The sequence below is a fragment of the Aedes aegypti genome, chromosome 2, assembly GCF_002204515.2.
Source record: "Aedes aegypti strain LVP_AGWG chromosome 2, AaegL5.0 Primary Assembly, whole genome shotgun sequence".
Lineage (NCBI taxonomy): Eukaryota > Metazoa > Arthropoda > Insecta > Diptera > Culicidae > Aedes > Aedes aegypti.
The window spans coordinates 349,040,459-349,058,805 of NC_035108.1; the positions used below are offsets into that span (position 1 = coordinate 349,040,459).

An 18,347-nucleotide genomic window follows, 5' to 3' on the forward strand; every position below is an offset into this window, starting at 1 on the left:
CAGTGAGTTGGTTCACTCTGACTGAACCATTTCTAGGAAAATAACAATCATTCAATGCTTGCATGGTCAAACTGGGTGCATATCTCAAAGATAAACAGATTATCAAGACCCTTCAACATCAGTATCGTAAATTCTTCAATAATCCATATATTTTATCCCGAAATCAGTGACATTACGATAGCTTGAAAATTATGGTTTCGAAGAGTCAGGGCATTAAAGACCAGAAATATTCAAATATGCGTTCAGTCAGAGTGGACCAAGTGAAAATCCTGTGTACCGACCAAAATATACAGGTCTAATAAGCGCGTTCCATGACATTCTATAGATACACTATAGAACTACGATTAACTTCTATCGGACTCTGAAATCGTCTTAAAAATGTAATAATCAATCAGTTTATTGCTTTTTGACACTTGGTCCGCTCTGTCTGCACAGAAATTGTTGCAATTTCTGACCATCCATCCAAATATGGTAAATGGTAAAAAATCAAAATCAAATGTATCGTAATATTTATGAATTCCTATTGATGGATGAGTAAAAGAATCATTCGATGTCGAATAATCTGGCAAATCTCTTGAAATGTCTTTCATTTCCTTGCATTGCTCAGCGCGCTGATCTTTTTCGCTGTTATGGTAATAAGCACTTGGTCCACTCTGACTGCATACTTTTATCGATTTTTATTGATCATCCAAAGTAAATTTGTTACATTCTTCTTCCTTTCTTTCTGGCGTTACGTCCCCACTGGGACAAAGCCTACTTCTCAGCTTAGTGTTCATATGAGCACTTCCACAGTTATTAACTGAGAGCTTACTATGCCAATGACAATTTTTGCATGTGTATATCGTGTGGCAGATACGAAGATACTCTATGCCCTGGGAAGTCGAGAAAATTTCCAACCCGGAAAGATCCTCGACCAGTGGGATTCGAACCCACGACCCTCAGCTTAGTCATGCTGAATAGCTGCGCGTTTACCGCTACGGCTATCTGGGCCCCTAAATTTGTTACATATCTCTCGCAATTCACAGCATTTATAAAATCCGATCAAGGTGAAATGGAGTTGATCTTATTTCGCATCTATTGAAAGAATAATTCAATTTTACCAAGTTTTGTACTTGGTCCCGTCTGACTTAACGCCAACCATATAGAATTAGTGTAGAAACAAATGTTTGGTGCACTGAAAGATCCGATTCTTTAGTGTTTTTATATGTATTTAAATAAATATGAGAAGAATCAATGAAACGACAACGATTTATTTGTCAAAATAAATTTGAGCAAAACAAATGAATTATTAAAAATAATTCAGAATTAAAGAAATTGTCTACCGTTAGGCGTAGAAATATTGTCGCTATGTTTGACAACTTTTACGAGAAACTTTGGAAACTGAATCAAGATAAAATAAATTATCTAATTATTTCAGAAGTTTCCCTTAGAAATTAAACTTTTTTTTTCCGAATTCGTGTAGAATCGTGTAGAATGTTCACTCCTTAATATGTCTAGGAATTTACTAGTCTTTTTTAATTTCTTTGACGATAAGTCTACCCTGCAAAAGAGACCGAAATATGTAAAACGTGCAACATTTTGTGACAATGACAATGACAACTAAAAGCTGCATATCTGAAAAAAATCGCAATTAGTGTCACTATTATCAAAATCACATTTCCACAGAACGAAGCCCATCGCTAGCCAATCGATTTTTCTTTGTGTTGAGCAAATTGGTGGTCACTGCAGATAACAATAATTACCATCGACACGCAACTGTCGCGTTTGTCCACATGTACAAACCTTCCAACCACATTAAAAAAAACTGTCACACGTTTCGATGCCAATCGTATCAATTTGCAACGGTACGGAGAATCGATGACAAATTGGGATGGAAGTGCCAATTTAAATTACCTTTTTTGTCAAATGCTTCCCTTTGTTATCGGAAGTTGGCACGTGTAACGTGTATGGGCGTTTAGCTGATAGGATCTAACCTTCAAAAACATGTTTTTTTTCGTTAATTACAATGTTTGATCTACCTATTGCATTTCTGCCTACGCAACTAATTATATAATTCTTTGATCTTTTCTACAAAGAATGCCGCCCATGATTCAGCATCCAAACGCCATCAAATAACCATGTTGCAGCATCCATTCACTACGCCAAACTTGGAAATTTTAGGATCAGATTTTCTGAGGAAAAGCGTTAGCATTTCTGTTTTCTTCAGAGACTTCTACTGGAATCAAAAAAAAATCCACAAAACTTTCTCTAGAGATCTCTCCACCAATTCTCCCGAGAACTCGCCCAGAAATACCTTCAGCGATTATTTATGGGATGCCTAGAAAAATTCTTCTAGAATTTACTGATTTGAAATCTTCGAACATTTCCATTACGCAATATTGAAGGAATCATCGAGCTACAGAATACAAAACCATTGCAACTGCGATCCAAGGGACCATCGAGGTAGCCATGAAAACCAACTTTTTGCTATTACGTTGCAAATAAGCCTACTTTATATCAAGGTAATGCACAACATAACGGCCTACTTTTCCTGACAACAAAAACAATGCTGAAAAGTGCTACTTTTCAGCACTCATTTTGGTGCTGAAAAGTAGCACTTTTCAGTTCTGTTTTGATAGTCACCAAATCTGCGTCTCTCCATACTCATCATATACCACGAAACAGCTCGAAGATTTATCGTCTCTTTATACGCCAGTATCTCAAGTTTTTGACCATGGTCATGCATACTACTGCTTTTGCAACCATTGGGCGATTGGTATCCGAGTAAAGGGAGATCGAGAGGCATTCTGATTTAGAAGCTGGTCACCCAGTGTTTGTAAAGGTTGATGTAGGGTAAATCCCAAAATATCCGGAACCTTACTTCAAGCTTCTTCACGGTTCGTGCAGGAAATATGGTACATGAGAAATAACTTTTAAAAGTCGAAATTGTGTGCGGCGTCTAGTCTGGTCCCTCGTCGAAATCCGATCAATAGATTCTCGATTGAAGCGTGAAAATTTGTGACTGTCATAATTAAGATCAGGCCTACCTGATTGAAAACTACGGAGTCTATGCGTCGCATGGAAGGCCATGTGGATACTAAATAATAGCAAAAAACGTTGTATGCAACTCGATGCAAAACTCGATTTTTTCAGCACTCGTTGTATTGTACAACTCGTGCTGAAAAAATCATCATTTTGCATCTTGTTGCAGAAATAACTATTTACTAACTGGATATCGAGATACGGAATATCGAGTAAAAGAGAGATGATTGTAGTGTTTTCTCTAGTTTTGTCTACTGATTCTTCCTTCGATTTCGATTCAAGAGTGTTAGCCACTAACAAAGCAGTAAATGGTTACCAGCAGCCGCGACCCTAGCTATTAATTGTGTACCTTAGCAACCTGCAGCCCACGAAGAACGACGCATTTCTAACATAGGATTTTCTAACATACGCTGGGGCGGTCAACCGAAGCTGTGAAGACTTCGAGCTCAGCAAGATCACGGCGGATCAGTTCAAAAGCCTGATTTTCACCTGTGGGCTCCGATCGTCGAAGGACGCAGACATCCGAACGAGACTACTATCCAAGCTTGAGACCAACGCGGCGGAAGAATGCACTCTGGAATCACTCATCACTGAGTGCCAACGTTTGCAAAACCTCCACCGCAACTTTCTACTTGACCAACAAATGCATCAACCTGTTCGGTCTGGACTGGATCGAGCTGCTCAAGCTGTGGAATACCCCACTATCTGCAATCTACAACCAGGTCCACGTTGCTGCTGGTCAACACAGAAAAAAATATTTACTTTTCAATGTGATGTAAACTGAAGTCTAGCATAGCATAGCATAGCATAGACTGACTGTACATGTCAATGGTTGCTACTCCGTGATTGATCGGAACTGGTAAGAATTGCACTACGATCCAAATGAATAAGGGATGGGAGTTTCCGCTTACTCTCGAAGTGATATTTTAGCAGATCTAATATTATTGATCAATAACGGCGCCGGCCAAGTCCTTACAGTCAGTTGGGATGGGGAAGGAATGTTAGGGTGTAATGATTGTTGCTTCTAGAGACCGAGAATACCTCTGCATCTCCACAATCACCACGGGAAGGGTGTTTATTAGTGAGGGAGAAAAAGATCTGGGAGTCACCTCTGGTCGGTGATGCGATCCATGAACAAGGGGGAAATATACGACTTATATTTAAAGCTAGTTTTGTATTTTTGTCTCGAGAAGTTTTTGGTAGAAGCTTTTAAAAATACGTCAACATCTATAATGTCGAACAATTCAAAAGACGTTTTTATTAATGACGAAAACTGAAAATTACATGTATAAATTTTAAATTATATGAAACAGGAATAATGCCGACACTTGTAGTGACGAACCATACATAGTTTGTTTGAAAATGACATATGAGTATTACTGTACATTTTGTCTCGATATGGTAGAAGTTTTAAAAAATACGTCAACATTCACAATGTCGAACAATTCAAAAGATAATTTTTAATAATGTCAAAAAGAGATAAATATATGTATATTGAAATTGTATAAGAAAAAAGCATAATGCCGACACTTATAGTGACGAACCATACAAAGTTTGATTTAATATTACATAAAAGTTACGCTTTCAAGAAAAAATGTGTTATCAGAAGCATGAAACGAACTCACCAGTTGGTAATCCATTCTCGACTGAACACAAAACTGACACTAACAGCAAAACTTCTTGGCGTACCGGAAACAAACCGTCTTGCTTGGGCCTTCTCAAATACCTACCCAGCAAGACGCTCCAAATCAGGAAAAAAAAAATTCTGGCGACGAAAACACGCGCGAAATTGTGAGTAAAATCTATCGGACGACGCAAAACCGAACTGTCCTGCTTGGGCCTCACGAAGCACTTCCCAGCAAGACGCTCTAAATCAGGAAAAAAAAACTCCGGCGACGAAAACGCGCGAAATCATGAGCAAAATCTATCGGGCGACGCAAAACCGAACTGTCCTGCTTGGGCCTCACGAAGCACTATCCAGCAAGACGCTCCAAATCAAGGAAAAAAAATTCTCCGGCGACGAAAACGAGTGAAATCATGAGCAAAATCTATCGGACGACGCAAAACCGAACTGTCCTGCTTGGGCCTCACGAAGCACTCAATGTGATGTTAACTGAAGTCTACTGTAAAAATAAATCAAATTCGTGTGTTATTACAGCATCATGTAAATTTAAATGAATATACCGTTTTGATTCATATTACGGACACTTAAGGCTTCAGTGAACTATAACCCAGCTTGGACCATACAAAATAAATCATTCTGTATGATTTTTTAGCGTTATCGAGCGTCGGAAGCCCTTAACTTTCGGATGGTGGGAAAAGAATACGCGTCCGTAACTTGAATAAATTTAAATAAATCAAAATGGGTGGCCTTTTCATGATTCTTATTCCGGACGCTCCCTCACTTTTGCCTTATATTCCGGACGCTTTGATTCGAATTACGGACAGCTCATGATAATCATTAATGGAACAGCCAAATCATCAATTGAAATCGTTCAACCACTCAAGAGACGTCTAAGGTAGTTGGGCATTATAAATTTGCAATGATATTCATGAAAAAAAGCTAATAAAACGAGTCTCGAAAATGAGAACTTTTGGACGGCGAAAATTGAAACATTTCGTGTGAAATGTTTCCCATACAAACGAGAGTGTCCGGAATTTGAAGCTGTCCGTAATATGAATCAAAACGGTACATTCAATTTTCAACTAAAAATGGTTGAAAGTTACATGATCGTGTAAATTCAAAGTGAATTCAATTGAAAAATAATGGATTGGTCGTTGAAATTTACGTTTATTTTGATGCTCCAAATATGTGCATGAAAATAAACTTAAATTTACAACATATTTTTAGCTGTGAAGTCAATCAAATCCAACGGTACAAAGCTGCGTATTCCGAAGTATGCTGGGAATCATCACGAAAACTGAAAACATCTCCGGAAACTTTTTGAAGTTAGAGAAAAAATCTTCGCAGTAGTTTGGAAGGAGTTTTCTTAGAGAAAATCTTGCACTAAAATTATAGAGGAATTGCTTAAAAAGGTTGTTAAAGTATCAACAAATGTATTTCTGCAGAAATCTACAAAGTGATTCCTTAATAAAATTTGTCTGGCACTTCCATGATTCAATTTGGAATGGGGGTTTCTCTAGGCCGAATTGACTACTAACTTGTGGGCTTCGTGGCCGTGTGGTTAGTGTCGTCAGGCATTTAAGCGCATCGTGTCATGGGGTGTGGGTTCGATTCCCACTTCAGCCATAGTAACTTATCGTCAGAAATGTTTCTCGGCAGGGCCACTGGAGCATGCTTGTCCGTTGTCTAATGTTAAGTTACAGTCTGTGCAGCTAAATGGCTGAAGACGGTGTCCGTGTCCTTTTTTTCACCAAGGGGCCTTCCTTAGCCGAGTGGTTAAAGTCCGCGACTACAAAGCAAAGTCATGCTGAAGGTGTCTGGGTTCGATTCCCAGTCGGTCCAGGATCTTTTCGTAATGGAAATTTCCTTGACTTCCCTGGGCATAGAGTATCATCGTACCTGCCACACGATATACGAATGCAAAAATGGCAAGTTTGGCAAAGAAAGTTCTCAGTTAATAACAGTGAAAGTGCTCATAAGAACACTAAGCTGAGTAGCCAGCTCTGTTCCAGTTGGGAAGTAAATGCCAAGAGGAAGAACTTTCAACAAGGTATTGATTGATAACTGTACTCTTACTTATTAAACTAAGCAATGTGTTGGCTTGGCATTACTTATAGAAATGAAGAGAACTAAGATAGACAACCAACTCCAAGCACCCATCTATTATTCAATTACACGGTCCTATAATTGAAACTAATTGCACGATTACCTTTTCTCTCGTCAGGCCACACCGACGACTACTCGGCAATGATTACCAACCTGTTGAAGAAGTACCCGACGACCAACATCGTTTCGGTTGGTTTCTCGTTGGGCGGTAATCTCATTTCCAAGTACCTGGGCGAAGCTTCCCGGCCGCAGAACATCATCGGCGGAGTGTCCATCTGTCAGGGTTACAACGCTGTGATGTAAGAAGTTCGCGTGGGTTAACATCAGAGTTGCTTGTTAACGTGGTATATTCTTTTTTGCAGAGCCACACAGTGGTTACTGAAATGGCAGAACTTCCACCGGTTCTATCTGTACGTGTTGACGGAGAATGTGAAGAGCATCATCATGAAGCATCGGCACGTCCTGCTGTCCGATGACATCAAGCAGCGGTATCAGTTGAACGAGAGGGACATTGCAGCGGCAGCTACCTTACCGGAACTGGACGAGGCCTACACCCGAAGGGTGCACAATTTCAACAACGTCAAAGAGATGTACAGTTGGAGCAGCTCGGTGAATTACCTGGCAAACATCAAGCGACCGATGGTGTTTGTCAACGCTAGGGACGACCCGCTGGTGCCGGATATGTTGCTGGATCCAATCAAGCAGTTTGCAAGTATGTACCTTAAGATCCCATGGGTTGCTGAAAAACACATATTACCGATCTTGCGTGTGTGAACCTACTACATTCTTTCACTAAAAATTAGCCTTTTTTAATGTTTTTATTAGTATCATTTCAAACATTACATTAATTTCTTATATCTAGGTGCTCTGCGTTATTAGACAACACTATCATCCTAATTTGGTAAATCGAATTTAAGATTTTATTAACATTATGTTAGCAACATATTATATTTGATTTGCCGTAGCAGTTCAGATTTTTTACAGGTGAATTGATTTCACCTGCTTATAAGAGACATAAAAAAAACACGTTTTTAATTTACTTAACCTAACTTATCCTAAATATATAACACATTAGTGGTGGCTATAGAAGATTGTAACGATTTTTGCCTGAAATTATTAATAATTTTATTTGACATTTGTTCCAATGTTTTAACATTGGATATTCTATGTAACTCATTGGTACTATACCGGGGAGGATGCTTCAGAATCATTCTTAAAATTTTATTTTGACTTCTCTGTAGAGCTTTCTTTCTGGTATTACAACAGCTAGTCCATATTAGTACAGCATACAACATGGCTGGCCTGAATTTTTTTTTTTTTTTGAATATCCAAATGCTTGTTCTTAAGACAATGTTTTGATTTTCTGTTAATAAGAGGATAGAGACATTTTACATATTTGTTACATTTGGCTTGAATGCCCTCAATGTGACTTTTGAAAGTTAAATTCTTATCTAGCAATTTAACTTCATCTGACCAATTTATTGGAACCCCTCTCATCGTGACAACATGTCTACTTGAAGGTTTCAAATAAAGGGCTTTTGGTTTATGTGGGAATATTATAAGTTGAGTTTTGGAAGCATTAGGAGAAATTTTCATTTTTGCAAGTATGAAGAAAAAATATCCAAACTTCTTTGCAATCGACTACAGATTACACGCAGACTTCGTCCTTTGGCGGAGAGGCCTGTGTCATCCGCAAACAAGGATTTGTGACACCTCTGAGGTAACTCAGGTAAGTCAGATGTGAAAATATTGTATAATATTGATCCCAAAATGCTGTCTTGTGGAACATCAGCTCTTACAGGAAGTCTTTCAGACCTGGAGTTCTGATAATTGACCTGAAGTCTACTATTTGACAGAAAACTTTGAATTATTCTAACAATGTATGTTGGAAAATTAAAGTTTTTTAATTTTACGATTAAACCTTCATGCTAAACACTATCGAATGCTTTTTCTATGTCTAGAAGAGCAAGACCAGTAGAATAGCCTTCAGATTTGTTGGAACGGATCAAATATGTTACATGTAAAAGTTGATGAGTAGTCGAATGTCCATGGCGGAATCCGAACTGTTCATTGGCAAAAATTAAATTTTCGTTGATGTGGATCATCATTCTATTCAAAATGACCTTTTCAAAAAGTTTACTGATGGAGGAAGGCAAACTGATTGGACGATAGCTAGAAGCTTCTGCAGGATTTTTGTTTTAAAATTGGTATAACCTTAGCATTTTTCCATTTGACAGGAAACTATACTAATTGAAAACATTTGTTAAATATATCAACTAAGAATGATAAGCTACTTTCTAGAAGTTTCTTGGTGAGGATGTAGAAAATTCCATCATCGCTAAGAGCTTCAATATTATTGATTTTTTTAATAATAGTTCTCACTTCTTCCAAATCAGTCTCCCAGGAATTTTCGAAAACGTTCTCTTGATTGAGAATATTTTCGAAGTCCTGAGTAACTCGATTTTCGATTGAACTAGAAAGTCCTAAATTAAAATTGTGCACGCTTTCAAACTGCACAGCAAGTTTTTGAGTGCGTTGAAATTGCCTTCTCCTCACGTTTTTAAGGTGAAGATGAATCGAAGCCAAAGTTCAAATTTTCAAGAACACGGATCTGGAGAACCAAAGATCCGTTTAAGCTGAAAACCTAATCGATTGGTCACTAGCTGGTGGCGACCAATCGATTAGGTTTTCAGCTCAAACGGGTGTTTGGTTCTCCAGATCCGTGTTCTTGAAAATTTGAACTTTGGCTTCGATTCATCTTCACCTTAAGACGGATCAAGAATTTTAGATCATCGTCTATAATCACGGATTCAAATTTTACTTCACATTTTGGAATTTCAATGTTCCTGGCTTCAACTATGGAATTCGTTAAAGTTTCAAGAGCATTGTCAATATCAAGTTTTGTTTGTAAAGAAATGTTAACATCAAGATTAGAGTCAATATATGTTTCATATATATTCCAGTCGGCTCGAAAATAATTGAAAGTGGAGCTGATAGGATTGAGAATCGCTTCATGGGATATTTGAAATGTAACAGGCACATGACCAGAATCAAAATCAGCCTGAGTAATTAGTTGGCTACAACGATGACTAGAGTCGGTTAAGACCAAGTCAATCGTAGATGGATTTCTAGAAGAGGAAAAACTATCAGGGTATTGAATTGAGAAATATCCTGAAGAGCACTCATCAAATAAAATTCTGCCTTTGGAATTACTTTGAGAATTATTCCATGACCGATGTTTGGCATTAAAGTCACCAATGACAAAAAAATTGACTTATTGCGAGTCAATTTTCGCAAGTCAGTTTGGAACAAATTAACTTGCAAAGCATTGAAAAGGCAAATAGGCAACTATAAAAGTATATTTACCAAGCTGTGTTTCAACTGAAACACCTAAAGTTTCAAAAACTTTAGTTTCAAATGACGAAAACAGTTTATACGCCTATGAATGATGATTGCAACTCCCCCATATTCCCCATCAAGTCGATCATAACGATAAACATAAAAGTTAGGATCTCTTTTGAGTTTAGATTCAGGTTTCAAATACATTTCGGTAACAACTGCTATATGAACGTTATTAGCTATAAGAAAAAGAGCTCGTCCTCTTTACCATTCAGAGAACGAGCATTCCAATTTAAAATATTTAAATTATTATTTGGATCCATTAGAAAAACGTAATCCAATAACGATTTGATTAGTAAATTTTACATCAACTTGGACTGCTTCAGTCATAGTTGTAGCTTTGAACATTGCATCAATCATTAGATTCAATTGTTCGGTTAGAAAATTAAAATCAGAGGCAGACATATCACTTGAAGTGGGTACATTACCTGATGATTTTCCGTTAGAATTTTCGTTAGCCGAAGAGGCAGAGTAGAAATTTCCTGTGGCGGCAGGGTTTTTTCCATTTGATTTGAAACAATTAGTACGGGTACTCATAGTATGTAAAGGGGAGGAGTTCAAATTACCTGCTACGACATCGGCAAAGGACTTTCCTTGGGTCGATACATTCGAAATTAAAAGATTCAGCCGTTCGACGGAAAAAAAATAGTTTGTGAATGAGCATGTTCATTATCTTCCTGATGGGTATGATTCTTGATCAAGCGATCGTTAACTGAAAAATGAGCATTGTTCGATACTCTACCAGGAAAATTCCGGAAACGACCGCTATCATAACGGACATTACTGTTTATCTGCCTGGCACTAGCCTCGACGACTCGCCTACGCGAAGGGCAAGCCCGAAAGTTTGACTTATGATTGCCCCCGCAATTGGCACATAAGAACTTATCAGTATCTTCCTTTACTTGACAGACGTCCTTGGCGTGAGAAGAACCTCCGCAAATCATGCATTTAGCATCCATGCGGCAATTTTTTGTACCATGACCCCACTTTTGGCATCGACGGCACTGAGTGGGGTTCTGATAATTTCCTCCAGGTTTCTGGAAATGTTCCCATGTCACACGGACATCGAACATAAGTCTAGCTTTTTCTAAAGCTTTAATATTATTTAGATCCTTTTTTAAAGTGAATTAAATAATATTCTTGAGAAAGCCCTTTCCGAACAAAGCCAGATTGGCTTCTCTTTTTCATAATGATTACTTGGACTGGGGAAAATCCAAGTAAATCATTATTTCCATTTTTTTTATCTTTTCAGTTGGCCTATAGTCACTTGAGAGACCTTTCAAGACGACTTTGAACAAACGTTCAGTTTTGTCGTCATAAGTAAAAAATGTGTGCTTCTACTCTTCAAGATGTTTGAGAAGAAGTTCGCGATGTTTAAGAGTTTCCGGTGACAGTCTTCTTTCTTTGCGGTTTGGATGGAGACCTTGATTCCCCTAATGGAGTTCAAGATCTCCTGCCTAAATCCTCTAAATTCGGAACAACTGACCACGATAGGCTGCACTCTTTGCCTCCTCACTTGAATCAAGGAGCCTGGGCTAGAAATTGCTTCGATTTGGTGTTCGGAAAATTTGTTTAGAGCATCGAACTGATTGCTCATTTCGATGCAATTACTAACATTATCCATTTCACCCTTGGAAGAAAGTTCGCATTCCGGAGAAGCGTCCTTTCTTCCATTCTTGCCTCGTTTAGTGACAGTTTTATCCCAATTTTTTGGAAGGAAGTTGTGAATCCAGAGATTCACCTTTTTGTTTGTAGTTGCAACCATGTTTAGTAATAAACGAAAGAAGACGAGATCTCCTAAGAGGTTCTTTTTTCCCAAGACGGTGTCCAAGAAGGATTACCACTGCTTGCTTTCGCCAACGGGTTTGATATGCAACGTATTTTTCAAGCGGGAGTATCAGCATTTCGAGAAATCGTTAAACAGACGAGGAAAGTGATTCGTTTCTCTAGGGACATATGAACGTAATGACCAATAAATATTCTCAACAAGAATAACGAAATGAACTAGAACTAGGACTTAACAGCTTAATTTTGATGAGAGTTGACGACAATTGACATTTAAGGCTCTGATCTTGCGTAAAAGACAGGAGTAACCACAATAGCATGACTGAAAAGGACACTTAAATGACAAATTATTCAAAATCCTTTCGGCTAGACAGTATAGTAAAGATACTACTACAGTCGACTCTCCACAACTCGATGTTCTATAACTCGATATATTCTATAACTCGATGGATTTTGCGGTCCCTTTAAATTCCCATACATCATGCTCTCCATAAGTCGATATTTCTATAACTCGATGTCTCCATTAGTCGATGCCACATGGGAGGAAAATTTCCCTCCATAACTCGATATCCACCTAAAAACCCTTTTTTATACAGGGAGACATGAATCATTTCTGGTTTGGCAGTGAATAAAGGACTTGCAAGTTGTAATAAAAGTTTAAAAACATAAAAATAAAAAATGATATTATAGTAAAAATAAGGGATTTTTCAAACATTTTGGAAAAAGTGTCCAAATAGGTATATTTTTTTCAAAATGCTATCAACGAAATGATATTGTTTGCTTTCAGAAGTGATCATAAATGTATTAGAAATGTAGAAATTAGAACCTTTGATTTTAAAATTTTTGGTGTCGGTATGTTCTATAACTCGATAATTCTATAAGTCGATGGTCCCTTGAATATCGAGTTATGGAGAGTCGACTGTATTTCAAACAAATTCTGTTGGAGTAGCTGATTTTCATAATGCTTCCTTTTCTCAGAAGCAAGGGAATGTGTTTTTTTAAACTACCACGTCACAATACTAATGAAAAAAATAGTGTTCATGTGCGCACCATAGCATAGTCCGTCTGAGTATTGGTCCTGGTAGAAGGGAAACTTGGCAAAAGCCAGACCGAGGGTTCAGCCATGACAACTATACTGCCCATAACTGCATATTTGTAACATTCGACAAAAGTAGGCATTGAGTAAATGGGATACCAAGTTTGCATTTTATTGCAGTATGGGAGGGAACTGATATTTCAAAAAATCACTAAGAATTCAAAAGTGTTTATTTGAGGCTGAAATTTTGTAAAACTCATATCGCTTACTGGGTGAATAGTCAGAAAAAAACCTGATACAAATTTCGTTGCCTCTGCATTATAAGACTCATGTATAATCTCAATGTGACTGTTATGCGGTTACAATTGCCAATGTGACAAAACAACTTGGTATTTTTTTCGAATTTTCTAGAACAATCTCACAGATTTTAGTAAGTGGGTCGAAAGTATTTGTTATTTGATGACTCTCCCCGGTATTAACTCGAAATTTCCAAAAATGTCGAATGTGACTGTTATGCAGTTATGGGCAGTATAGCTGTCAGGCAGCTCCAACTGAACACCATACAAAAAATATGCTAGGAATAATAACGTAGAAATGTTATTATTCCTAGCATATTTTTTGTATAATGTATGAAAATCTTACAATTTGTTGAATAACAAAGCCCAAATATTCCCAATGGGAGTATTGATAAGATTGATGATTCGTAGTATATTCACTGTAAATTTATATGATGATGAAAACAGGTTATATCAGTACATGTGAAGGAGATTAATTACAGCATACTGCAATAGGCTGGTTATATTGTGTAATTGTATGTAGGAATAATGTTCAATTTAAAACGTCCGATAATTCATTTGTGTTCAAGGTATGTCAAATTAGCCTTCAAGCGTAAGAAATAAGCTTTTCTTGACAACGTTATAGTGAAAGAAGATCAGAGGTTCATGCAAGTTCGATAATATGTGTGTTTTAGCACACCGTGGATCCAGAAGTTGATGTTGCGCTATTTATATTGAATTCTCATTCTATTCCAGCGACTCAAAACCAATCACTCTACATCGAACTTGCCAACGGAGGTCACCTCGGTTTCTACGAGGGTGGTCTCATCTACCCGAACCCGGTGACCTGGCTGGATCGGGCACTGGTCGCGCTGATTGGTGGCATCGTCATGTCCCACAACGACCTGCTGGTGGCCAAACGAACTGCTACCGTTATCTAAGATTCGCTAGCATTCCCCTCGCCATCGTTGTCCTATGGGGGTGCCGTAGCCAATCGACTCTTCGGGTGGTTCGGTCGTTGGCTTTTGCCGGTGGTGGCCGCACCTCCCACACCTTCCCTGCGCAGTATCCTTGCAGCTCTGTTGAAACAACTCCTATCAACGGTTCTGCTCCGTACTCGTCGCAGCGAAACGTTACTGTCGCCGACAACTCCGGCATCAACGCCATCGCAACTGGAAGCGACCACCTTCGAAGTATCGTAAGTATCTCCAAGATACTGCTTTTGTACTTTCATCGTAATCAAACAACGGCGAAGGGAATGATCTGGGTGAAACTCAGCCTAATACAAATCGGACACACCGAGCAGCACAATAAGCACACATCTCTTTGGGAGACAAAATCGTACGTAATGAGAGAAAAATCGACCGTACTAAGTCGCTAAATTAGCTAGAACAACGTAGAACGTTTTTCGGGTGCCCAAAAAATTTGACACTAAACTGATATGCGAAATTAAGCGTTAGGAATTTGCGTTTTTTATTAGGTTTTTTTGCTAGCGTAAGTCAAACCGCGTTCCTTAATGCGAGTACATAATTTAAGCCTGTGTAACAATAAGTAATCATCATCGGTAGGTTAAAACGGAAAATCAAACACAATATTGGATATTTAAAACAAGCAACCGTGTGCGGTGTTTAATTGTGATAAATGTGAATTGAAACACCTGCTTAATTTGGAAGGGAAGGATCACTCCTTTGGAAATATGATAGAAACTATATAAGATGACTGATAGTGCATCTCAAAAACGAATTGGACTTCTCAGAAGTTTTGTTGAATGGTTAGGAAGCGTTTTGAAAACGAGTAACGACTTGCAAGAAGCGGATGAATTTGTATTGTAATGCTCAATATCAAGTATAATTCATAGACTCACGTACAAATATAAATGAGTTTTGCAGTGATCGCACGCAGTCTGTTTGAGTGACTTTGATTTTGATGAAAATCAGCATTAGGGTAGAAATGAAGAAGTGTTCAAATAGTACAATTCGTCTGTGATGGCTTCTAAATATGTTTGACTTTTGACAGTCAATTTGGTAACTCCATTAAAAGCGACTGTCAATCAGTCTATGGAGTGAAGGCTGTAATCGTTTATCAGTCCCCTCTTTGCTGTAGGGTAGGTGTACCAATAGTGGAGGTACTAAGCACTATTGAACTTCATTTGACCGCCTAAATTCAAGAAGCGCAATTAATGTACATGTTAATGTTGTAACGGGAAGTAACGACCATTGACTTAACGAGAAAAAATATTTCATCGCAGTAATTCACGGCATGTCAGTGAAAAAAAAAATACCTCCACTATTGGTACACTGTTCCTTTAGTTGCGGTATATTTTTAATTTGTGTTCCTATAGTTGCGGTATCCGTGGTTTTCTTATGGGATCCTCCACTATAGGAACACTTTACCGCAACTTTTGGTACAATTGCTTGTACCAAAAGTTTTAGCAATTTTAGTGATATTTCATCAGTTTTGAAGCAATTTGAACGCTTTTTTCAACTAGTCCGTGTATCAACATGCCAATTCGTCGATTGGCAGTGTCGGTTCTGTGGCTAATGTAATAAAATCAGTGAAAACGGCACTACCGCAACTATATGAACACCCACAACTAAGGAAACACTTACCCTACTTTCTTTTTTGGTACACTTCAGCAATCATGGGCAGTGAAGGATCATAAACGTTGTTCTTGGAGTAAATATCTGGAATGTACTTCTTTTTTTAGAGTGAATTAGAAACTGTGGTAATTCGGAGATCATTAGATATCGATTATCGGCGTAAGATCGTATCAAAGTTTATTACCGAATGCGGTCACACATGTGCACTCTAATGTACTCACTTGTCGTCTAACTCACCGTGTTACCAACACCCTTCACTCGCTCTGTCGAGGGGTGGCTCAATGTATGTCATTACTACATCCCCTTTTCTCTTATAGATCGGTAGTCCAAACTTACATAGTAAAATCTCTGAAGGTATCTGGTAGTCCTGGATAGAAACGAAGCTGTTTCTGTTCTGTCTGCGGCAATATCGTATCCATATGACGACGCACATAATTTTCGGTCAGCTGTTGCTCTTTCGGGACCTCAGTTGCTTTTATCACCTTCTTAAGGTGCGACGAATTCCGTTGATACGTTTTTCCTGATGTGCTATCTTCCACTGTCACACGGGAACCTTTCTTATCCACTACGGTATATTCGTTGGCAGCAAAGTTAGAAGTGAGCTTATTACCTGGCAATACATTTTTCATCAAGACTGAATCCCCTGTCTCTAAATTGGATTGCTTGGAGTGTCGTGCATTATCCGCCGTTTCCCTTCCTTTCTCTTTGAGAATGCGATCTCTGTCAGCTACATCAGAGAACCGTGGACAATGTTGAAGATCTGAAAGAGATGGAATTTTTGATCGAATGGTACGCCCACACATCATTTCCGTAGGAGTTTTGCCCGTAATGGAGTGGGGAGATGTATAATACATCATTAGATAATCCTGTAGATCGGCTTTCCAATCTCTTTTCAATCCATGACTAATTTGTAGCCTCTTCAGCAAGGAACGATTTTGTCTTTCGACCAATCCGTTTTCCTGCGGCCAGTATGGTGTCGTGAAATTAAGTGTGATTCCACGTGCTTTGCAGTATTGATCAAATTCATCCGAAGCGAATTGCCGCGCGTTATCGAGTGTTATTGTGACAGGGTAGCCTAAACGAGTGAAAATTCGATCAAGTCTGGATATAGTATCCTTTGCTGTGATGCGTGTCATTATCTCGACTTCTTTATATCTGCTGTAATAATCTATGATGACAAGCAGATATTCCCCTGAAGGCATCGGTCCAAGGTAATCGATTGCCACGTCGATCCATGGATTCGATGGCAATTGCCGTCGCTTCATAGGTTCTGGTCTTTCAGGCAAACTAACTAGTCGACACCCTTCACACCTTTGGACATATTGGACAACCTCCTTATCGATCCCTGGCCACCAAACACGTTCCCTCAATCTCCTTTTCATCACTGTTTCACCAGGGTGTCCTTCGTGGGCTAGATCCATCATTCTCTTCCGTAATTGCTTAGGCACTACGAGTTTAGTACCCCTGACGAGAACATCTCCTACGAACCCTAACTCATGTTTGAACACCTCGTACGGTTTTACCTCCGAATGTTTCCATACATCTGTCTGCAAACAATCACGTAGTAATCCAAATTCGTGATCGTTTTGTGAGACGTCCTCAATTTCATTCGTATCAATAGCGGCTGAACTCACGATATTGAGTACGAGAAAGTTGTTATCACCATCAAATTCTTCGTTTACGGCGTTCTGTACTAATCGGCTGAATGGATCTGCGATGTTTGTGGAGCCTTTCCTGTACTTCACATTGAAGGTGAACGATTGAAGACGAAGAACCCACCTTTCTATACGGGCGCATGGCTTCGACGTTGGGGAAAATATGGTTTCAAGTGCCTTATGGTCGGTCTCAAGTTCGAAATTACGTCCTATCAGGTATACCGAAAATCGCTCTACAGCCCACACTATAGCGAGGGCTTCTTTTTCGGTTTGACAATACCTCTTTTCTGAATCTGACAAACACTTACTGGCATAGGAGATTATTCGAGGTTCAGAGTCATCATGATCGCTTTTGAATTGGACTAGTACACACCCAAGCGCAAATGGAGAGGCATCTACGATCAATCGAGTCCTCAGAGAGTTGTCGAGGTAGCTCAACGTTTTGACGTTGGAGATGAGACTCTTCAATGCTTCGAACGACTCCTGATGGTGTTGTCCCCATTCAAACCTTGTATTAGAACGAAGTAGGCCTCTCATAGGAGCTGTCACTGTACCTAAGTCTGGTAAGAAACGTCCCACATAATTGACTAGTCCGAGGAAACTCCTAAGTTCTTCGACATTTTCTGGTGGTCGAAAAGATTGCAACGTGCTCAACTTATTTTCGAGTGGCCGAATACCTTCGGACGACAGATGATGCCCAACGAATTCCACTTCTGTAACCGCAAACTGACACTTCTTGTGATTTAACAGTACGTTTTTCTCTTTCAAGGTTGACAACACCCGTTCCAATGCTGCATTGTGTTCTTCTAAAGTGCTCCCAAAAATAAGGATGTCATCGAGATAGTT

General features: G+C 38.8%; 1 protein-coding gene across 1 annotated transcript in view; it reads left to right on the forward strand.

Moving 5' to 3' along the window:
* Positions 1-15,171, forward strand: part of LOC5565707 (abhydrolase domain-containing protein 2) — a 58,862-nt gene extending 43,691 nt beyond the window's left edge. The window contains exons 4-6 of the mRNA XM_021846230.1: positions 6,870-7,050; positions 7,114-7,463; positions 14,003-15,171. Coding sequence (XP_021701922.1) covers positions 6,870-7,050; positions 7,114-7,463; positions 14,003-14,187 — 716 coding nt within the window. The 3' untranslated portion in view covers positions 14,188-15,171. The remainder of the gene's footprint in view (positions 1-6,869; positions 7,051-7,113; positions 7,464-14,002) is intronic.
* The last annotated feature ends 3,176 nt before the right edge of the window (positions 15,172-18,347 follow it).